This window comes from Asterias rubens, chromosome 17 (assembly GCF_902459465.1).
Source record: "Asterias rubens chromosome 17, eAstRub1.3, whole genome shotgun sequence".
Taxonomy (NCBI): Eukaryota; Metazoa; Echinodermata; class Asteroidea; order Forcipulatida; family Asteriidae; genus Asterias; species Asterias rubens.
The window spans coordinates 10,291,003-10,315,197 of NC_047078.1; the positions used below are offsets into that span (position 1 = coordinate 10,291,003).

At 39.7% G+C, this 24,195-nt stretch overlaps 1 protein-coding gene across 3 annotated transcripts in view; it reads left to right on the forward strand.

The window, feature by feature from the left end:
- Positions 1-1,143: 1,143 nt before the first annotated feature.
- The window catches only part of LOC117301403 (AMP deaminase 2-like), a 38,946-nt gene continuing 15,894 nt past the window's right edge, over positions 1,144-24,195 (forward strand). The window contains exons 1-6 of one of the 3 annotated variants that reach the window (XM_033785368.1): positions 1,144-1,493; positions 4,473-4,606; positions 12,152-12,383; positions 18,754-18,837; positions 20,936-21,092; positions 22,962-23,142. In XM_033785368.1, the coding sequence (XP_033641259.1) occupies positions 4,504-4,606; positions 12,152-12,383; positions 18,754-18,837; positions 20,936-21,092; positions 22,962-23,142 (757 nt within the window). In that variant the 5' untranslated portion in view covers positions 1,144-1,493; positions 4,473-4,503. Of the gene's footprint in view, positions 1,494-4,472; positions 4,607-5,999; positions 6,361-12,151; positions 12,384-18,753; positions 18,838-20,935; positions 21,093-22,961; positions 23,143-24,195 lie in introns of those variants that run through there. The other 2 variants (XM_033785369.1, XM_033785370.1) reach the window with 2 other exon arrangements.

Below are 24,195 nucleotides of genomic sequence, written 5' to 3' on the forward strand. Positions count from 1 at the left end.
GTATTTTATAGCGCCATGAGCACTTCTGTGGATTTGTGCGCTTTATAAGTTTTCATTATTATTATTATTATTGTTATTATTATTATTATTATTATTATTATTATCGCTTGCCCCATTTGCTTGGCCCATCATAGAGCTGGCACCCTTACTCTATGCACGTGACATGACTGGTGCACTTGCTGAGCAGACGACAGAAAAGTGCCTCAACAACGAAAACATGATCCCTCCCTGTGTTTGTGGTGGTTGGACGGCCCGTCTGCAATCTCTCTCAAAAATGCTTTTTAAAACCTACCCTTATTCACTTCTGTCTGTATCAAACATACTACATTTCATATCCTTTTCCAGTTATTAAAGTGAAATAAAAATGCTGCATTTTTAGTCAAACAAAATTATACTCACGTAGCTAGTTGTCTTGCAAAAGTCGAACCATCCAGTATCCACACGACGTACATTTGTCGAAGACTGCACACATTTTATTATGCACACATAAATCATCATGAGCACACGCGCCACCACACACACACGTTTGACTTTCGCTCGTAGCAGAGTGAACATACCGAGGGGCAATTTCAACACATTTTGATGGAGTTCAAAGTAAAAACAAAAAACTCACAAAGAGAAATCGAAGTGCTGCTAAATTGCTTGAGATGTTAATGTGAATAGTAGCCGAAAATAGCAATGGTACAGCAACAAGATACTATGATTTTAGCTTGCCCAAAATAGTTTTTGAAATTATCATAACTGGTTGATACCCCCTATAAGAAAGTGGTCGAATCCACCGGGGGGGGGGGGGCACTCAGAAGTTTGGATGGGGGGTGGGGGCGGGGAGGGGGTAGAAATTGATGGGGTTCGTTTGTGCAAAAGAGTACGCTACAACACTGCGCCATTAAAAAAATAATTAGGTGCATTGTGGTCTTGCTGGTATCCAAATTTGATCCATATCTATCCCACAATGCACCTTATTCAACAGTCTGCGCTTGCGCATTGGTATTTGCGATAAGGTCTAATTAATAAAGTCCGTTAAATGAAGCGACCGCCCTCTATTGGTTTTGTGTGATTACTGCCCCTTTAGCGTAATGGTATGGTCCGCGCTGCTCTCCCCACCCGCCTCCCCCCCCCCCCAGTCAAACATGGCCGCCTGATTTTGAAGCTGTATCCAGAGACACTTTTTCGTGAACTTAAAACAGAAGTTAAAACAGCAGTTTTAAGACAATCCTCCTTATATGTAAAGTAAATTTGCTTTGACATGATCAAATGCACTCTAAACTAGCTAAAACAAACGTGTTTTGGATGTGTAGATGGTATTTTGGTGTACTGTTCACGTTGACGGTGTATGACGGTAACTTGTACTTGTACTTGTATTGACTGAATTTGGCACCAAGTGCAAGAAAGAGGTTAAATCCAAACTCGCCTGTTTACGGAGTGGAAAAGTGAAAGATAACCAGCTTTAATCCGATTATTATTTTGTTGAGGACATCCCCAATAAAACAGAGGTAACTATTCATTATGATTTACTTAAAAGACTGTTTGAGAGATTGTGGAAAATAATGTTGTAGTGCGATGGTGAAGTGATTGTATTTTCATAAACAACAACTTGTTTTGTTTTGTTTGTGTCCGACTTTGATTTTACCCAGGCCAATACAATAGATAGATAGATATTATACACATAATGAATGTTTATGAGTGCAATGGTGCGAATATGTTCATGAGTTGAAAGATGGAATGTTCTATTCAACGAGGCAGAGTTGAATAGAACATTCCATCTTTCAACGAATGAACATATTCGCACCATTGCACGAATGAAAAACATTCATTATTTGTTTGTTTTATATAACATCCAATTCCAAGTAGATCTTTGTCATTTTGATTGAAAGATACAACTTTCAAAACAAACAAAGCGTAGGCCTACAATTTTTAATTGTAGAATCCAAATGCTAGTATTAGTAATTTTACTAATATTATTCCTTGCAGTAACACTGCTGCGTTACAAAGACACGCGCACGCAGTGATGTTTTTACTCAGCTTTTTCGTTCCATCCGAAAAGTACCATTGCACGCTGGCAGCGTGCAATGGTACTTTCCGGATGGAACGAAAAAGCCGATGAGTGACTCAGCGTGCAATGGTACTTTTATTTGTTATCACGTGACGGACAATCCTCCAATCAAATGGCAAGGATATGCTTGGGTGTTAAATAAAAACGCTTATTCAATGTTGCAAATAGTGTATAAATACAGAGTAATATGGACAAAGTAAAAGTAAATATAAAATATATTAAAAGATGAAACAATAAACAAAAGGCAACATCTACTTATCTAGGTCCGGGGAGAAGCACAGCTTTTGTTCCCCAGCCTATGAACAGACAAACCAAAAAAACAGACAGACATTAAAAATACAGGACAAAACTAACAGGACAAAATTGACAGGTGTAAGACCGAAAATAAAGCCGTTACAATTTCTACATACAAAAATAACATCAGAATCTTAGTATTCATTAAGAAAACGAGTTTTAAGTTTTTTGGTAAAAGTTGAGAGAGTACGCAATGATTTAAAAGAGTCATCCAGACTATTCCAAAATAAAGTGCCACGCTGGACAACACCATTTTTAGACAACGAGGTTCTACGATAAACATACATATTTTTCCCAGCAACGCTACGGGTATAATAGGAGTGGATGTTTGAGGTAAGTGTAAAACTGGAGTTGAAACAAGCTGGTAAAAAATTATTCATATATTTATACATAAACTTTCCTAAGTTAAGATGATAAAGGTCAACGAATTTTAAAAGTTTTAAATTACAAAAGAGAGGCCCAGAGTGCTCACAATAGTCCGCTTTGGAAATAACCCGAACTGCAAGTTTCTGAAGAGTGAGAAGTTTATTACATTTAGGAGTTGGACTTCCCATGTCAAAATTGCGTAATAAAGATAAGGTAAAATACAAGAGTTGTACAAGGTCAGTAATATGCTACAGGGAAGGAAATTTTTAAGCCGATTCATTATACCTATATTTCTAGATATTTTAACTGCTATAGTGCCAATATGCTTCTTCCAAGTCAAATTTTCATCAATATGAATTCCCAGAAATTTAGTACCCTTAACCTGCTCAAGATTGGCATTATTTAGAATTAAAGGAACAGACTGAGTGTACTTGAACTGGCTAGCACAAAATATAATATAATTTGATATGAGAACGTTTATACATAATTTATTTGCTAAAAGCCAAGAAATTATTATTATTGTTTGTTTTGTATCAAACGTTTGTCAAGTTGTCAGTGATTTATTCCCAGAGTAAATTCAACTGCATCTGCTGCTTTAAATAGTGGAACCTTGATCTGTAATAAAAAGAGGAGGCTTTGCAACATCTTGTTTTGGTTTTTAATTCACCATGACCAAATCATCAAACACAGCGCAATTGAGTTGACCCATATTAATTTTTTAAATGTATTGTTGTTCCAAACCAAAGGTTCAATGTTCATGTTTGATTTGGTTGCCATGTTTGGTTGTTTTTATTACCCTAAATTTTAGCAATACAATTTAACAACATATAGTTGATATTTTTGATGCACTTGACTTTAGTGTAGTGTTGTTAATATTTATTTTTAATTAAGCAATAATTCATAATGACTTTTTTAGAATGTTATTTTTGCTTCATCAGCCTGTTTATGTTATTTTGTTGTGCAAAAACAGTCATCCCAAACCGAAACTACAGTCAGTTCCAATCTCCCTTTCGTTTTACCATGGAGGTAGAAACCTCCATGGTTTTACATTTAGCCCTTGTTTTATGATGTTGATTATTGGGACTTCTATGTCACATTTGGGCCGGAGCATCTGCATGTACTCTTTATAAGAAAAGGTGCAGCTAAGCGTATTGTCAATCTTGTTGATGAAGTTTTTTGGATTAACGTTGCGTTACAACCTCGTTCCTGGGTTTGTTTTGATTGGTCTGAGGTCACCTCGGACGACCAATCGAAACACAGATATGGAAAGCTTACACTTTCGGTCGTCTGCATGCAGTGTCCACATACGTGTGTATTGTATAGTATGCATTTGAGTGTACTTGCATGTAATGTTGTTGTAGAATTTGACTGCGTAGAGTGAAGGTCAAAGGTGAATGCACACGCCAGCTGGAGAGGGCCGGTCTTTGGCATTATTCACGAGCCTCAAAATGTGAGAAAATGTAAATATCAAAAACCTTTTATTTAATACTAATTAATAGCAATGTCGCAGGTTGGTGTAGTGGTGTTTTGTCTTGCCTTTCACCACTTGGACCCCGGTTCGACTCCTACCGGGGGCACTTTATGTGGATTGTGTTATTCAGTCCCTACGTACTTACAGTATGTACAACTGTGTGGGTTTTCCCTGGAATAAATCTCTCTGGGTTTTCGTCCCACACCTAAAACTGAAATTTCTTCTCTGCTCGTTTGGTAACAAACTTAATAAATATCTGATTTGTTTCCATTTTGTGTTCAATTACAGCACAGTCTGTTAGGAAAGAGAGATTCAAGCAATGTCATCTGATGCTATTGATATTAAACCCAAAATGGCAAGCTGTGCAGTAAGAGATTTTGAACCTTTACGTCTGGATGAGAAAACAATGAACGGTGGTAAAGGTAGGTTTATAATGTACTCTGTGAAGTTGTTCTCAACCAAAAGGGCCTAGATGAAGGACTCAAAATTTACACTGGAGCGCAGGCCCAAATGCCAGCGTTTGTAGCCCTGGGCTAGTAAACTCTTGAACGGACAAATCCAGCAGTCTTTAGGCATGCAGCTTTTCAGATGATGAGCTTATTTCCTCTTTTTCTTTTCAAAACGGTGCCATAGAAAACTGGAAAACACGATTGTCCATTTCCTCTTTTTTTTTTTTTTTACAACTAGAAAGTTGGGTTTAAAGCCAGTAGGACACTATTGGTAATTGTCAAAGACTAGCCTTCACAGTTGGTGTATCTCAACATATGCATAAAATAACAAACCTGTGAAAATTTGAGCTCAATCAGTCATCGAATGAAAGAAAAATAACCCTTGTCTCACGAAGTTGTGTGCGTTTAGATGGTTGATTTCGAGACCTCAAGTTCTAAATCTGAGGTCTCGAAATCAAATTCGTGGAAAGTTACTTCTTTCTCGAAAACTATGGCACTTCAGAGGGAGCCGCTTCTCACAATGTTTTATACCATTAACCACTCCCCATTACTCGTCGCCAAGAAAGGTTTTATGCCCAAAATCATTTTGAGTAATTACCAATAGTGTCCACTGCCTTTAAGAGTCTTGTGTTTTGTAACTAAACAATTGTACCTCACTGGGTAAAATATCTTCAACGGATATAAATTATATTGAAATGTTAACTTTGAGTCTGCCAGGTTATTGCAATTTACTGCCCGCAGCACGCTTGGTATTCTTCCTACTTTTTAATATTTTTAAAAATCTTCCTACTGTCTGATTGCCATTTTTGTACATGTATGCTCATGAAAAAGTCTTTTAACATTGTGATAAAAATAGCTTGAAAAGTCTATTTAAAGCCTACCATACATTGGTGTTGGTCAACGATTGTCACTACATGTACATGTACCTTTTGACATGTACTACATGTATACTTTTTACCAAGGAACAAGTCACGCAGGTTGCAGGAAGTCTAGGCTCTGTGGCTCTTCTGTAATCCACAGCATCAAAATTAAAAGTACATTGAAGAATAACTCGGCTTCCCCCTGTTCCAATTCATTGCATCGTAATAAAACCATGAAAACTGTCACCTATTTCCTGCTCCTGAAAACCAGAGGCTGTACTTTATGAGCACCACTGAGTGCCCTGGGTGTTTTTTTTTCATAGCCTGGACTTCCTGATGTAAATATATACAGTCCTTGTGTACACTAGTCAAGGTTCTTTGACCCAAGGCCAAAGGCTATGGTCCCTGGATGGGTGAGGAAGTTATGCATAGTTTACACATCAGGACAGTCAACAAGGATTGTACAAACACTAGACATAAGTAAAGGGCAGTGGAGTTGGTGAGTTGGCAATACCAGTGGTAATTTTATAGTATCACAGGATGAAAGGCTTAAGATATTTAATACAGATTAATGTGTGCTGATTGAAGGATAGTTGTGCTGTTACTGTACAAATGTGTATTCTAAACATGTCCTAGTGTTGACAACAGCTGGTACATGTGGAATTGCACAACAAGTTGCTGGTATTATTAATATTAGAACCATTGAGCAAGGACTGCTCCTTCCGTGTATACATGTAGTACCATAGACTGCTGCTGTTGTAAAGTGTGTGTTGGGCTTGCTGTCATCTAGCTGTGGATGCCTATTTTGTGGTGTTGTTTGTGAACGTAAACGGTTCATTGTTGTCTAGTGCTGGATTTCCTGTGCAGGTATTGTGTACGAACTGAGATTATATTTATCCAGAGTAATAACATTCCTCCATGGTGTTATCAAAGATCGTATAGCCCCATGTGCAAAAGGGCAACTCGGGCTGTGTATGTTGAATCAGCACTGGACAGTACTGCGGTCGATTTCACAAAGAGTTAGAACTCGTATATCTGAGTTACTCATCCTAACTTAGGATTAATCTTAAGGTCTACATGCTACAGTGGAGGGTTGGGACTCGTCCTAAGTCCTAAGATTAATCCTAAGTTAGGAAGAGTTTTGTGAAATTGACGGCTGTACATGTAAAACTAGTGTCATAGTCGCAACTATTGATTGCTTAGGTGAGTCGCGGCTGTTGTTTTTCAACTACTATACTCGGTTAATTGTGCCGCCACGACTAACTACAAAAATAGTCGCGACTACACAGTGACGGCCTGCAACAAAGAAAGTCATGTAACACAAACAAAAATTGCTTTTAACATGTAATTTGACTTACGAAATGCCAGGCCTCCGGTCATTATCATTCAGTAAAGACCCTGCACTTACATATCGTGGTGATTGCCTAAAACTTAACTTTAACTAATAAATAATAAACTGCTAGCACGGAGATTTGAATACATGAAAAATTAAAGTTGAGCCAGTAAGTGGCAAGGAGGAACAGGTGACCTGCACCTCTACAAAGCCATCAGTCATGTCAATTAAATATTTATCAAAGTTAAATACTCTGCACTTCAAGAAAACTACATAGTACTTTAGACAGGCACATGTACGTGTGTACACTTACCCATGTAGCCAAATGTAAAAAACAGCTGTTGTGCATTGAGAATGCAGATTAGACTGTATTGTTGACATGAGAACAGGAAGGAAGTTTTAGGGTCCAGCGTACAAAGATTTTTTTAAAGCTAAACGCCAGCTTTTAAAGTGGATGGTAGGCGAGGCCTACTACACTTTTGGTACAGGATCTTGCCAATCTTGGATTTGCTAATTGTACACTATGCCTAAAATTGCTATTCACACGACAGCATGTTAACTGGGGTCCCTTGCTTAATTTTAGCATGGTTGTAAAATGTTGCAATGTTTGACAAGAGAACTTGGACAGTAGAAACAAATTGTTGTCCTTTCACATGACATGAGGTGAGGTACATTTTATATAGTTTTACAACCATGCTACAATTTAGCAAGGGACCCTTGCTACAATTTAGCAAGGGACCCTAGCTAAATTGCTTTTGTAAATCAAGTGTACCCATTGACCCCTGGGTAAATAAGGATGTGTTTTTCTAAAGGACTCAAATGTCATGACTGGGAATCGAATCCTAACCCTGATGACTCGACAAACAGAACCTGAGTCTAACGCACTGGACACTATTGGTAATTGCTCAAAGTGATTAGCATAAAAACTTACTTGGTAACAAGTAACAGTGAGATTTTTTTGTGACGTCACATGCTCAAAAAGCGCTCTCACTGGGGTCAAAAAGCGCCCTCATTACTGGGGTCAAAGGAGGCAAATGATCGGACGATAGCTGTTCTTTGTGCGTGAAAACATGCACGTCAGTGTAGTGTTTCGCGTTAAGCAAGGGGTCTAATGGAGAGCTGTTGATACGTGTAGTATACAGTGAGCAAGTTCAAGTGTGCACCATTTTGACTCGAACCCAGGCTGGTCAACCATTAATTGGTTGACTACTGTGGTCGAACATTTTGGACCAGCCTCAAGCCCATGGTTTCTTCAAGGGTCCCAACAGCATGTTTCCTTTTAAACTGCAAAGCGCAGAGGGGAACCAGTGACACATACATGTACCGAAAAGGCGGAAGGTTGACTGGACTTCCAAATGAGTTGGTCGAGGGAGTGCGTCACTGCGCATACGTTGCTGGTCAGTGGTCAATCACGGGTCAAACAATGTGCCCACTCGAACTTGCTCAATTTTGTAAGAAAATGCTCCCTCTGAAGTAACGTAGTTTTTGAGAAAGAGCCAGTGCCTTTGATCAATAATCACTTTGTACACTACATGTACCCCCTCAATCTCCAATTGTACATTTTGCACACTGAATTTGTAAACGCAAGGCCTACGTAATATCACAGATTTCCTGTGTCCATATTGCAAACTCTGATGCAGGACATTAAGCCATTATTAATCAACGGTGTGAACGACCGACCCTGGTCTTTTCATCCAATTCTTTACAAAAATGTGAACAAATTAAATATCAAGGATACATAGTAGGCATTGACCTTGACTATTTATAGCTAATTTTCATCGGGGGAAAGGTCAATGATGTAAAAGCATGACTGGTGTAATACAATTATCAGTGCTGTTTCAATAGAGAAAGACTCTACGTCTAGGGTTGAAACATCTGGCCATAAAGGCAGAGTAAAAAAAAAAACATGTTTAGCGTCCCCGTCTGCTTCCTTTTTAGAGCCCGCCTGCTTTTTTTTTGTTTGGTCTTTAAAGGATTTGGGTACTTTTTGTAACACAAAACACAATGTCCACAGTATTATAAACTTCACCGTTTGAAATTAATGACTCAGAAAGCTTCCCTTTAAATATTACTTGCTGAGGTGAGCTGTAGTTAGTAAAACAATCTCACGGAAATACGTTTTACATGCTTAGATAATGTGTGTGACTTGTTTTACCTATTTCTCAACAACTACAGCACCACATAAAAGTAATATTTTAAGGGAAGCTTTCTACCATCAGTATCTTCAAAACCATGAAAGTTTAATAAAAATCTGTGGACATTGTGTTGTGTCCTACACAAACTAGCCAGACCAACTATTTTTTTTTTTTAACAGACAAAGGGATATTTTAACGATCTGAGCAAAAATTCTCAATACCTTGTTTGTTTGTTGAACAGTAGAATAACAAATTGGGATATTTTAAATTTTAAAAAGAATGGCGGCCATCTTGAAAATAACAACTCAAATGCCCTTCCTCCTGCCTTTATTTTTTGAAACCGGCACGCTTAACATGTTTCATTTTTAACTTTTCCTAACTATTTTGCAATTCACTTATCACTACATGGAAAGCAGGTGGCCTTGCCACCTCCAATAGAAATATAGTCACCATACATGTACTGTCAGTCCCATACACATTGTAATTGGGAGGTGCCAGCCCCAAGTGTGGGGTGTTGTGGCCGAGCGGATAAGAGCATCGGACACGAGTTCTGGTGGTTAAGTCATCGGGATGTGGGTTCAAATCCCTGTCGTGACACTTGTATCATTGAGCAAGACACTTAACCATTGCTTCTCTCCACCCAGGGGTAAAATGTGTATAAAAAAATGTACCTGTGAGGGCAGATGGCCATTTTAATTTTCATTGGAAAATCTTAAAGTCAATGAGAAACTTTTGAAGGGGATATCAAGGCCAAGACCAGGGGCAACAGAGGCCATGACGACCATGGCATGCTTGTAATTCCAGAAGCCGATTTCACTAACATCTAAGATTGATCGTAACTGCAAATCAATCGTAGCTGTTAAGTAAAGTGTGACTGATGTCACAATACAAATCACTATGGTGATACTGAAAATTTGTCTTGCGATGAATATTATTGCTTTGTGAAATCGGCCCCAGGTCTGCAAATGTCCTAGGGCAGTGATTTTGCAAAAAGTACTCAGGCCTGGGATTTCACAGGCCATTCCATTTTGTATTTAGGCACTCTTCAAAATCTGAAAGTCTGCGAGAAACTTTATTGTGAAGGGGCATCAATGCCAAGACCACGTACAACAGAGGCCATGCGTCTGTTACATTTGTTTAGTTCCAGGCTAACAATGTACTGTATGCTTCGATTTTGAAAGGGTAAGGGCACCAAGTCTTTTTTCTTGGTACATGTATGCAGAATTTAAGGGCACCCTATGAGGTAATTGTAAATTTCTACTGTACACACCAAGGCAATCACCAGGGGCATGGCGACAATTACATGTATTGCCTTAAATGTTGCCTTGGTGAATTGCATGTAGGCTAGGCCTATAAGATTGGAGTAGGCAGTGTACAAAGTGATCATTGATGGCGCGTGTAAGTATGAGATTTGGCACCAGGGCTTAGTTACACTGCTGGGTCAAGGCCAATGGTCATGATGATTTTAGTGTATCCATTTTTTTTATCACCGGGTGGTCTTGCATTTTTTCTCAATTTGATATCTTGATTTATTATTAATGATGTTCAATTGTTATCTTTGATTCTCGTTCAACTCTGTTTAGTTTCAAAGTTCAACAAGGGGTACTATGTTCTTGTGATTGATTTAGCTTTCGTGCGTTACAACTTTGGCAGCACTGGCTGTTACATGTACATGTACATGTAACCAGGGTTGTAGCTAGATCAATTTTAGTGGTGGGCAATATGTCCAATTTTGTTAGAAGTCTACCAAGGGCAAGGGGATTAACAAAATTATTCATGTTTACCGTAATTATGGGGCCAATATTGCTGAAGTGGGGCCAGGTTCCCAAACTGTTTGTGTTATAGGGCCATGCAATAAGTTGAATAGGCTTTTGATTGTGTTCTTTCTCTGTGACATTTGATTCTCCTCATCATTATCTGTGTCTCAGATCAATGCAAAGTGGACAATATTTGAAATCTGTGCTGGGGGCAGCATAATGTATTTTTCTCAGAGTGCTGGGCAAAAATTGTGAGTCCTGGGCAAGGCCCGCCCAGCACCGCCCACCGTGGCTACAACACTGCATGTAACTCCCCAGGGAGCTGAGATGGTTTGGAATTAGCCCTCTATATGACCAGGGGTAATAATGTGTGCGAGGGCCATGGGCATCACTGAGTGATGGTTTTGAGCGACTACATGTAGGCCTGATACGAAGCTCTTGTACTATTTTTATTATTAGCAGAATTGAAAGGAACAGTTTCAGACCCAAAGTCAACATCGTCATGTTTTGTTACATTGCACATGTACTACACAATAAGCATTTTTGAGGTATGGCGGACACAATGAGCTACAACACTGTAAAGTTGTGGTAAATTTGTGCGTATTGACCATAGAAATAGAACATATGTTATTCAGTGAAGTGCGCATTTTGGGCGACGCGGCGTTTACACGTAAACCTAATGACCACCAACATGGTGAGCGTGGCATCAGTCGCGGCGTGTGACGCGCGCGTATCACGTCTGCCATACCTCAAATAGGCTTACATGAGGTTTATTCAATCGAAAAACACAAGACAGCTACACAATGTAGGTTTGTTTGGTTTTAAGTCTACTGGCCCCATCCTATCACTGGCCTCTGATGACCTGCTGTCCAGTGTAAAACTCGAGCCCTATGACTGCCATGGCCGCTATACACTGTCCTAACGTAACCGACTATGTATTGCACAACAGGGGTCCGGATTTCTAATCTATTTTTAACAGTTTGCACAAGATTTCTATCTGAAAATCCATTCTCTCTATCAGACCATTTTTATAATCTTGTTTGACTAAACTGTACTGTACTGTATTATAAAATACCATCGTGGAAGGAATACATTGTACAATGTCATTGGCCTCTCTCACAGTACACACAAGTACACAGTACCAGCAGTGACCTTCCTGTCCTTATGTTAGCTTCCTGACGTACATTTCCATCACATTTCAAGGAGCACTCAAGGTACAGTAGTCGTACATAGGGGTAGTAACTAAGTGTAAACTGAGTTCTTTTTGTGTTTTTAAAATCACAACAGCATTGCTTGGAGCAAGACTAACCTTGTGCCTGCGGACCAATGTTAATTTAAGAAGTCCTGATCGCATTCATCAAGGAAAGTTTCCTTCAAAATTGAACTTTTCCGTTGACTTATTTGTAGTTTTCTCTGCTTCTCTCTCTGTTTAGATCAAAGCCCAACTCAAAAGGCACCCTTCTCGCCAACCCGCTCCGTCAAACCGTTTCCTAAACACACACCGAGCAAAATGGACAAGACCTACGAGGAGCTCGCCAAGACGGTCTTCCGCAACAGCCGTTATGATGAGTCCCGCTGCCCCAACTATGAGTTCCCAGACGAGATCCCCATTGAGAACATGCAAGAGAAGAAAACGGCAGTCGACAAACAAATTAGTTACGCCAGGTAAAGAAGACTAGTGAACTTTCGTTGTATTTTTTTTTTTTTTTATGCAAGTCGCCAGACACATAAGGTAGAAAAGCCTTTTCAAGGTGTGGGCTACAATCAACTATTTTTTTCTAGGGGCCGTTGCCACGTACTCCTCTACGGATGTAACGTAAGCTTGGGCATCATCCATCAGAATCCTGCTCCAGAGCAGAAAGCACTACATGTACCTCCCCATTTTTTACAAAGCAATACACATAAACTATTTATACTGTAGATCAATAACTGTTTTTTTTTGCTCAAGTTTATTAAGCCTGGAAAAAGTCTACAGCGTTCACCTTTAGGCTTGTACAACACAAAGTAAGTTCTATGACTCCCATAAAAAAATGGCCGACCGTGTTTGTCGACGAGGTAAAAGGAAAACCGTGCAATTTTGAGGCATGTTTGTGTGAATCATTGTATTCTACGTTTACAACATCTTTCTACCCATTTGCATTTTATAAAAAAACGGTTACAAACGCTTTTCAAAGACCAACTCGACCGATCCAAGGCATTGCGTTCCTTTAATCAGGCTGCTTTAGGGTCGCAAGCTTTCGAGTTTGCAAGTGATCACGCTTTGCGCTCACAGTTCAGGGTTTTTTCATCCGCCTTTCACATCCCTGGTGACTTGAAAGTTGAATTTACAACGTAAGCAAAATGAAAACAGTTGTTTTCTCTTACCCACCCCCTGCAAAGGACGGGTATGGAAACAGAGTGTTGATTTGTTTGTTTGTTGTACATGAACCTGGATTCTAATTTTGGACAACAACAAAACAATTGGATTTCCACGTAAGAACACCCAGGCCCTTGGTGAAACCATTCATATCTGACTTAGGGGGCAGTGCAGTTACCTAATTAGTACACTTCAAATGTAGCTCCTATAGGGGATTAGTCTTAAGGCTTCAACAGTGTAGTTTCATAATGCAGGTTAGGTTTTCATTTTTCCCTCTGTGGTGTGTCATGGCCAAGCGGATAAAGCCCAGTTCATACTCCATGCAAGTGCGAATGCTAATTATGCGAGGCAAGTGTAGCGTACACAAAGTTCCTCTCTTTTCGCAGGGATATTTGCAAGTGGGTTGAACAGAGTTGAACTGCTGCGAATTACATGTATTGGGGTCAACATCTTGGCATTGCAGGAAGTATGAACCGGGCTTAAGAGCACTGGATTCAAACTCTGATATTGATGATAGTGACACCTGTGTCCGTAAGAAGCAAGGCACTTAACCATGATGCTTCATCCCACGAGTGGGACATAAAGCCGTTGTCCCGTGTGTGGTGTGGTGTAGTGCACATTAAAAAAAACCACTGCACTTATCGTAAAGAGAAGGGGTTTGCCCCGGTGTTCCTGGTTTGATTGGCATCATTGCACCACAGCACCTTGTGAACCAATGGTGTTTCATATGTGTAAAAGGAGTACGTCTCATCAAATGAGTACCATACACCTTGCAGGAAAATACTTGACTGTTAAAGACGCAAGCGACTTGAGCATCAGTGAGTGACGGATGCTACAACGATATAAGAAGCCACTAAATATTATTATAATGTTTGTTATTTTGGAACTCCTTGCCTTGTGCTTGTTTCCCTCCATCCTACCTTCTTAACTGTTTTAAAATAAGAGGACTATCAATTCCTACCTTCAGCTCTCCTTATTTTGATCTTAAATGTTTTCTTCTAATCTTTATTTTTTGTTTAAATGACTTGTATCCCCATACCAAAATTGGTGCTTCGTTTGGCGCGAATTTGCAGAAATACATCTAAAGTTTGTTGATGCCATCAATATAATGAGCACGAACAAATTGCTAAATATAGAAATAGCTATTTATGATCGATGTTTGTTTTGTTTTTCCACCATTGTTTCTTTTCTCCCCCCCCCCCCCTCCATTGCATTTTCTGTCAAGGTTTCTATGATTACGTATGTCTTGTTGGTCTATCGTACATGATAAAGAAGTGTTCAGTAATTATGAATTCACTTATTAGTAGAGTCAGTGTGGGGTGCCCATCTTGTGTACCATGTATCTCAGCTTTTTGTTGTTAGGGATCGTTATTAGATCGTGCTGTCAGAATCACAAGGCTTCTTCGTCTGCTTGAGATCAGTGGTTTCTTTGTTCAGTCCGAGATTCAATTATGGACCACGATTTTTCGTGCAGAGTTAAGTACATGTAAGTTCTAAAATTGCTTCTTCTTTTTGTAAACGTAAGTTCTTCAGGTGTTACATTATGTGATTTAGAATGATAAATTAGATTGTTGATGTTGTTATATGGGTGTCATAATAATAAAGTAGGTTCTTTTAGTGCTTTATCACGTTCCTAAGGGAGTATCAAAGCGCTCAGTACTTTTTCCCTATGTAATGTACATGTATGTGGAGCTACGTTTTGAAGTAAAGACCTAATCCTTTAAAACACAAGCACCCTTGGTTGACCAGATGCTACATGGCGCAGTATGCTGCGATCAAACCAGCAACACCCCTTCTCTTTTTGATAAGTGCATCGGGTTCTTTAACATGCGTTACACAACACACGGGACAACGGCTTTACGTCCCACTCGAGGGATGAAGCATGGTTAAAGTGCCATGCTTCTTAAGAACACAGGTGTCACGACAGGTGTAACGTGCGTTACAAAACACATGAGACAAACAACTTTCTACCAATCTGAAGGCTGGCGTGTGTGCATGGATGGCTTGTGCGTGAAAACCCACCTCTCACCAATGTGACTCCGGTTCGATACCTGGCTAAGGCCTCATGTGAATGTGTGAAGAGAGTTGTACAACGAGGGTTTTTCACCATGCCAATCTGAAGGCTGGCGTGTGTGCATGGATGGCTTGTGCGTGAAAACCCACCTCTCACCAATGTGACTCCGGTTCGATACCCGGCTAAGGCCTCATGTGAATGTGTGAAGAGAGTTGTACAACGAGGGTTTTTCACCATGCCAATCTGAAGGCTGGCGTGTGTGCATGGATGGCTTGTGCGTGAAAACCCACCTCTCACCAATGTGACTCCGGTTCGATACCCGGCTAAGGCCTCATGTGAATGTGTGAAGAGAGTTGTACAACGAGGGTTTTTTACCATGCCCATCAGTTTTCCTCCCTCTAGAAAAATCGCACACTTTTCATCTTTGCCTGTGCTCCGTGGTCATTGGGTTGATGTTGCTGGCTACCAATACATACATGTCTTTGTATCGAACACGTTGTAACCGCGTCCTATATATGCTTTACAGGCAGCTTCTCAGCAGCAAGTAAGGATGATTAGGCTCCCAAATTATTATAATAAACATTTTGCAATCTAGTTAGGTTTGTGGTGACACTGTACTCTGTACATTGTAGGATTTAAAACTTTGCATGGTGAGAACAATCTAGCATTGTTTGCAGTAACACCATACTTGTACATGAGTAGGATTTAAAACTTTACATGGTGAGTACAATCTAGCATTCATAGATACCTCAGACAGTTTCGCTATTCCTATTGGTGGAGAGCGCGTCACGTTGGTGTGTATAAACCTTTGTTTATGACCAGTAAAAAGTGTTGAAACATGGGCGTGATATGCGAGCTTGCACCTGTGCTTATAAGACAGTTTCTTCATTCCTATTGGTCGAGAGCAACTGCCGGGACAGTTGTGCCACATCACCCGATACGCGCGACGCGCACAGCATTCCCTTATAAGGAGTTGTTTACACGAGGGCGGCGGAGGGCCTTACCATTTCATAGCTGGAGGTATTTATGAATAGGACTTGAAACTTTGCATGGCAGAGATTAAATTTTGTGTACATTATGTGTACGTAAAGAGGATTGAAACATGATGCTTGTGAATAGAGTTTAATGTAATGAATGAACAGTTCAATTGTCTGCTACTTTTCGAATGAAATGCTAATTGTGAAAAGAGTGCATGTTTAAAAAATAGCCAACTTTGTTTGTTATCAATTGGGTTTTTTCTCAGCTTTTTTAACTAAGCAGTTTGATTGTATACTAGAATTATGATCAAGTACACGTGTACCAGTATTGCTTAGCAACCCTGGTTTTTGCTTGTCAAGGCTGTTGTGTCACTGAAGTGGGCTTTTAAAAGAGAGGATATTTTGAATAATATTGTCCAAAATTAAACACTCCTGATATCAACCCTCTTAGTTCAAAATCTACAGTGTATAAAAAGAGCACTTTAAAAATGCTTTTTTAATATAGCGATGGTTTGTATTGTTTCCTTTTTTTTTAATCAGCGTTTTCCTAACTGTTTGACTGATTATTAATTTGTTTGAAACTAACCATGTTGCATAATGTTTGGTCATGGAGACTTCTGAAATATTAACACTGTTAAAGGGAGAGTTTTGAATGAAGACTAATCTGGGAACTTCATATTAATTGAATCTATGTTGCAATGCTCTGTGGATACCTCACATAGTCTTCTCTCAAGATGTTAACATCAAATTCTTCAGGACTGTTCTTTGAGAGAGCACATTTGAAGGAACTTCTTCAAGTCTTTGTTATATGTTTGCCTTGATTTATTTCATTCTTGCCAGTTTTTTTATTATTTCATTTTACATCCAGTGGACAACAGTTCCTTTAAACTCTGTCTCTAAACAGTTGTCATGCAAAAATAATGACAAATATTAAAAAGGAAAGAGCTGATTGCAAACTGGGCCAAAGGTTAAAAGTTTGTAAGCACAAAACAAATGCTAAGCAGAAAGAATTTTGACCCACAATGCGTATGTCTCAGATTATTGCTACCCTTTTAGATGATACAATGGGAGACTTTAAAATGCTAGGTGGCAGCAGACTTACCAGGTTAATTGCCATAGTTTACGTAGTTCTGAGCATGCGCACATTCCCGAGAACAATGGATTTTACCTGGTAAGTCTGCTGCCACCAAGAGTCCCAAAAGTCTCCCATTACTATCAAGATGCCATTGTGTGGCCAGATTGTCTAGCTCCTTCAGGAGCTGCATGGACCCCACAACGGAATACAAGTACTTATGAAAAATGAGAATAACAGAATAACCATAGCAAGACCAACAAAGTGTTTCCTTCGTTTGATAGCGGCCTGTGCAAAGTGTCTGTCCTCAAAGACAAGTCCTGCTTTTGTTTTTTGTTTTTACACAAGAGAAAGGGAAAATACACCTGCAGCATTTTGTCTTGTTTTTCTTCTCGGTGTAACTGCAGGCATGATATTCCTCCTACTTTAGTCTGATTTTTGATTTTATTTTTCCCCTCGGAAAAATCAGGGAAACGTTGCTTAAAGGCAGTGGACACTATTGGCAATTACTCAAAATAATTATCATCATAAAACCTTTCTTGGTTACGAGTAATGGGGAGAGGTTGATAGTATAAAACATTGTGAGAAACAGCTCCCTCTGAAGTGACGTAGTTTTCGAGAGAGAAGTAATTTTCTACGAATTTGATTTCGAGACCTCAAGTTTAGAACTTGAGGTCTCGAAATCAAGCATCAGAAAGCACACAACTTCGTGTGACAAGAGTGTTTTTTCTTTCATTATTATCTCGCAACTTCTATGACCGATTGAGCTCAAATTTTCACAGGTTTGTTATTTTATGTATATGTTGAGATACACCAAGTGAGAAGTATGGTCTTTGACATTTACCAATAGTGTCCACTGTCTTTAAAGGCAGTGGACACTAAATTGGTATTTACTCAAAAAAATTAGTAGCATAAAACCTTACTTGGTAACAAGTTATGGGTAGCTGCTGATAGTATAAAACATTCTGAGAAACGGCTCCCTCTGAAGTAATGTGGTTTTCGAGAAAGAAGTAATTTTCCACGAATACGATTTCGGGACCTCAGAATTAGATTTTTAGGTCTCGAAGTCAATCATCTGAAAGCACACATCTTCATGTGACAATGGTGTTTTTTCCTTTCATTATTATCTCGCAACTTCGAAGTCCAATTGAGCTCAAATTTTCACAGGTTTGTTATTTTATGCAGATACACCAAGTGAGAAGACTGTGGTCTTGGACAAATTACTAATAGTGTCCAGTGTCTTTAAATAGCGTGATGAAAAGAAAACAACAAACACCAAGAACAAGTATTGTTCAGCGCTAGTGCGCAAACTTTATTTTCCTACTTTTTCCCAAGGTTTAAGTAATGCCACGACTCTAAACATTTCACTTTCAGCCAGAATTTGAAATTTGTTTTGAGGAACTGTGTCCATAAAATGATGCAAAAATTCATGAGTGTGTTTTACTAACTTGTGTGCCACTTTCTTCTTTTCTTCCTTTTGCTCCCCTCCCCTCTATGCCCCATCCCTTCCTCCTTTACTCTCACAATCACCCCTTTTTCATAATGGCTTCATCCATCTTGACCTTTCACCTGCGGTGACCTCTTGTGTGTTTGTTGTGGGCGCAACAAATGGGTAGTGCAAAAGCGCATCAACACGGCGATAAAATTCCAAATTCCCGTCATCATCCCGACAGCCATTTGAGAGCCAGCGAAATCACAGAGTGAGTTTTTTTCCCTGTTGGATTCATTTTGATGTTAAAAAAAAAAAGTTGGTGTAGTAATTTGCACGTTTTTCATTGTGAATTTCAGTGGTGGTAAGAAAGGCGGACAGATTTCAATTTTATTCTCAGAATAAGTCAGTTCTGGTTCCATTGTTCCAATAAGATTTCTGTCTATAGATATCAGAAAGAAATATTCTGGACAAACAAAGAATTTACAAGAGCAGGATTTGAACCAGTAACCTCCAGATTAACGTGCTGGCCCTCTACCCTTTGAGCTATCTAGCCCTACACGTATGTTAGCGGTCTCCCTATTTTGTCAATATCTTTGTTCAGGGTTTCCAAAGAAATCAGTTTTTTGTGACTGATGTGTGCAATATTTCTCAGCCACAGCTTTAAACCCAGACTTTATTTAGTTCTAGCAAGGATGTATCACAAACAAAAACACCTTTTGATTCTTTTTGTTCATTTATTAAGTATGCGTGCTGTTTTCAAAATGCAATATTCTTTGACAATACATGGAAATTTTTCACATGCCACAAACCTTGCTTTCAGCTTTTGGTTTTTGTATTTTTGCTTGCTCAAAAGTTCAAGTTTGTTCTTCATCTTGACATTTTGTCCTGCGATTTTGAGTTGCATTTTACCATCTAACCCTTTTTATTCTCGGTGGGTAAACTATGGACAGAATAATTTCAGCACAAACCTTTTTTTTTTTTATCACTTTTGCTCTATAATTTCTTTCTGAGTATGTTTGAAAAGTTTTTTTTTACTTTATCTGCACAGGTTACAGTGTACTGTGGAGGCCAGAAAGCTTCTGACTTTTATTTTACCAAATTAGTTTACAATCAACACTGCACAATCTGTGTGTCATGTTATTTTGTTCAGTAGTTGTACATGTAGAATCCAAGTAATTGACCTTATGCATTGATGTCATCTGGCCGCCATCTTAGAGGTCAAATGATGATGCAATAATAGCAAACACACATCTATGCAAGCGCAGTGCGCAGGTTGGACTAATGAGCGACCTTCTTTTGACCTCTAGACGACGGCGCCCTACTCAAATGATGTCATGTGCATAAGGTCTATTATAAGCAAGATTAGTGGCAGAAGTGGGATCATCGCTTTCATGCCATTACACCTGTGTTCCTATTCTAAGGGCACACTACTCTATAACTTTGTGATCTTAAGTTTAATTACAGGTGTAAGGCACATGTACGGCACTTACATAAAGTACATCAAGAAATTTCAACCGTCACAGGCCTGGATTTTCATCTTCGAGAGGACAAGGCCATTTACTTTTTGACAAGACACCTGTATTAAGCAGACGAGTGAAGCAGACACACAAACTTCTTAATCGTTTGTGATGACAAATACTTGATGTAGACTTTCTGCTGTAAGCACAGGAAATATTTGCTTACCACCAGGAACCAACTTCATAGAGCTGCTAATCGGCCGATAATGTGCTTACTGTTTGCTGATAACTGTAAGCACATGAAAAGGCATCCTGACCTTTCAGCTTACTGCACAAAAAATTCAATCAAATCTATGGTGACAAGCTATTTTCTTGCTTACCTGTGAATTATGCTTAAACGTAATGGCAAATTTTTCTGGTATAGTAAGCACAAAAATTCGCTTACCGTTAAAGGCAGTGGACACTATCTAGTGGTATTCGCTCAAAATAATTATAGCATTAAACCTTACTTGGTAGCGAGTAATGGGGAACTGTTGATAGCATAAAACATTGTGAGAAACGGCTCCCTCTGAAGTGACAGAGTTTTCGAGAAAGAAGTTATTTTCCACAAATTTGATTTTGAGGTCTCGAAATCAAGCATTTGAAAGCACACAACTTTATTGTGACAAGGGTGTTTTTTCTTTCATTATTATCTTGCAACTTAGACGGCCAATAGAGCGCAAATGTTTACAGGTTTGTTATTTTATGCATATGTTGAGATCCACCAAGTGAGAAGACTGGTCTTCGACAATTACCAATAGTGTCCAGTGCCTTTAAGCAGCGCTGTGAAATTGGGCCTGGAAAATAGCAGAGATCAGAAAGGACAAAGGCAAAGGTTTGTCTCTAAAACTGGTCTCTAATTGTTTACAGAGCTAGATCTAGGACCATAGAGACTTCGATGGCAGTATCAGACGATGAAGACTCTTTACTTGACGAAAGTGCTGAGGGAAGAGGTGCCAGTGAAACCACCACCCAGCTAGGACTAGACTTCCAGCGTGTGTCTATCAGCGGAGATGATACAAGTGGGGTAAGAGACAAATCCATCAATCAGTCAATCTTTCGCCATATCACGCAGGCAACTATTTTCTGTAATATAGAATTTGCCACCCTCCTCAAAATCTTTTTTTTTTAAGGATACCCTTTTTATTTTAATCCATTTCACAATTGAAAAGCACAAAATAGTTAATGGCCTGACGTTTTTGACCCTAGCAGAGTCTTTCTGGAAGGCTAAATGACAACACAACAAACATGAACAGGTAACCAACACTGCATTTACACTTGATCCTCCTACAAGGATCCAAGGAGGATCAGATGCCGGAAGCGAGATCAACCAGTTCACCATAGCACATGACTCAATGTATACAATCCCCCATGTACATTACACAGTGTTGGCAGGCTACGGACAATGATGTTTACAATTCCTTGTTTCGCGTTTTTATTTTTATGACCTGCGTTCACACTTGTTCTTTGATCGCCTTTGCGGGATCTGAACTCCCTTTGATCTCGCAATAAGGGGGAGATAAAAAAGGAGGATCTGATCCTGATCCTGAACGCATTCACACTAGCCGGTGATCTCCCTTTGATTTCCCTTCCGAGATCAGATCCTCCTTTGATCCTCCTAGCGGGATCAAGTGTGAACTCAAGTGTTAGTGAAACATAAGCAGTGAAGTGGAAATACATGAATAGGGTTAGAAAGCAGGGAACAGCAAGGGGTAAACAATGAACAGGGGGACAAAAGGGTGGGGGTTGAAGGGAAGGGACTGGCTTTGGGAGGGGGAATATCTGTTGAGGAAAAAGGAGACCGCAAACTAGCCGTTGTTTAAACATGTTAAAAGCACAACGACAGTGGCAGTTTTTATGTACAGGAACTAAATTGCATCCCGGTGTGGCGGTTTCAGTCTTCCGCCGTGTTCAGTTTTCCGGGTGACGTAGCCGGACATTTCACCACGTTGTTGGAACGGTTTAAGCTTTCCGGCGTGTTCAGTTTTCCGGGTGACGTAGCCAGACAAAAATACAGCCGCGAGTACCCTGGCGAGTACTGTAGTTCTCTCAGTGACCCCAAATTGTTTATTATTACGATTCTTTTCTGTTTAGTCACATTCTCTTGCCCCATCTTTACACGTATTCATGCGTACAGCTGTAAGCCGGTCACACTGCTTGTGCCACACCAAATTCTCTCATACGATCCACGCGTTCGCCGCCATGACTACAGCTACCGGAGAGTAACACGGATGACTCAATACAGCACTAAAAATTGACTACTTTTGCTTGCTGTGAGCAGGCATTGCATGACGTAATGTTACCGTATTTGGTCATTCTCTTCCGAGGCCTACCCTGCTCATTTTTCCAGTTACTGTTTCAAGTAGGATGCATTATAAGTGGATTTGTAATGGATTTTTGGCTGGTAACCTGTTTCTACTTGGCAAGATTTTGATATTAAAGGAAGTCGTTGCCTTGGATCGGGTCCAGTTGGTCTTTGAAAAGCGTTTGTAACCATTTTTTATAAAATAGATATGATTAGAAAGATCTTTTAAAAGTAGAATATAATGAGCCACACAAGTATCACTCGAAATTGCGTGGTTTTCCTTTTACCTTGTCAACAAACACGGTCAGCCATTTGTGGGAGTCAAATTTTGGACTCCCATAAATGGCTGATCGGGTTAGTTTGCAAAGTAAAAGGAAAACCATGCAATTTCGAGGCGAATGTGTGTGGATCATTGTATACTACTTTTAAAACATCTTTCTAACCATATGCATTTCATAACAAATGGTTACAAACGCTTTTCAAAGACCAACTTAACCGATCCAAGGCAACGTGTTCCTTTAAAATAATTAACCACATTATTAAAATTATAAAAACTACAGCTGTATTTAAAAATCGATATGAACTCTCCAGGTGCCACCCCAGGACCTCTATGACGCTTCAAGATCTCTCATAGACGCCCTCAATGTTCGCGAGAAATACATGAAGCTGGCGTTGCAGTCGTTTCCACGAACAGCTGCGTCATTCCTGCGCAAGATTGATGGGAAGCCAATGGACGATAGTCATATGTCAAGTCCAGTATTCGATGCAGAAAGTAAGTCCTGGAACTTCTGTAACATTTTAACAGGATGAAATGATGACTTTGGGAAAGACTAACACCTGCTTCAGACAGGCGCTTCAGAGTTGCGCGAACCAAGTTCTGAATTAAGTACATGAAAGGGGTGTCGTCTGAACAGTTTGGAGCGACTGGACGCGCTAGAAGTCGAAAGATCTACTGTTGCAGTTGTTTAGAACGACTCTGGAGCGCCTTGGTTTCAGACGTCGATCTTATAATGGGCCCAACCAATTTAAATGTTTTGTTTTATGTAAGCTAGGGCGTCTGTAACCAACATTTACTTTGGTCGACCTAGAGTCTCTCCTAGTCTATCTGGTTTCGGCGTGACTCTAACGCGCCTGTCTGAATCTGGTGTTAGACTCTTTCTTTGATCGGCAGCTAGCAACTGGTTTAAATCCCTTCTGAAAAATAGTTGTCAAACAAAAATATTAAGATTGCTCGGCCACAAAGTTTTCAGAATGGGAAAGAGGGTGCTATTGTGATCTGTTTTATGAGGGTTTGTCATTTCCCAAAAAATGAGGTAACAAGTAATGTGTCCATATGATCAATTAATCACCCCCCAAAATGGTGCATGTAAAGGTCGAGGAGGAACTCTATGGTCAAGTTCAGTTTTGCTCTTTTATTTGGTTGATTTTGAATGCAATTAATAATTGAAAGTCACTGTGCCAAGTTGTGTATGCTAGGACTGTTCTGGCTTGATGCTGTGTTTTTGAAAGACGCGAGCACAAAGGCATTTGTTCCTTGTTAATTAAAGGGCACTTCCGTGAGGGAATTGTAAAGGGAATTGAAGGGACACCAAGGCAACGATCATTGCCTCTCAGCTGCCTGCGTGAAGCATCAGGCCTAGCAGTTATCTCTTTTCTTCCCAAAAGAGTTACGTCTTGTGGTCGTTGTAATTGGAAATTCTGATCTTTAAGAGGGCAGGGCCATGTTCATTTTTCAAAGGGCACTTCCGTGCGGGAAATCTTGAAGCTCATGGGAAACTTTTGAAGGGCCAACACGCTCAGCGGTAGTAAAGTTAATAATGAGAAG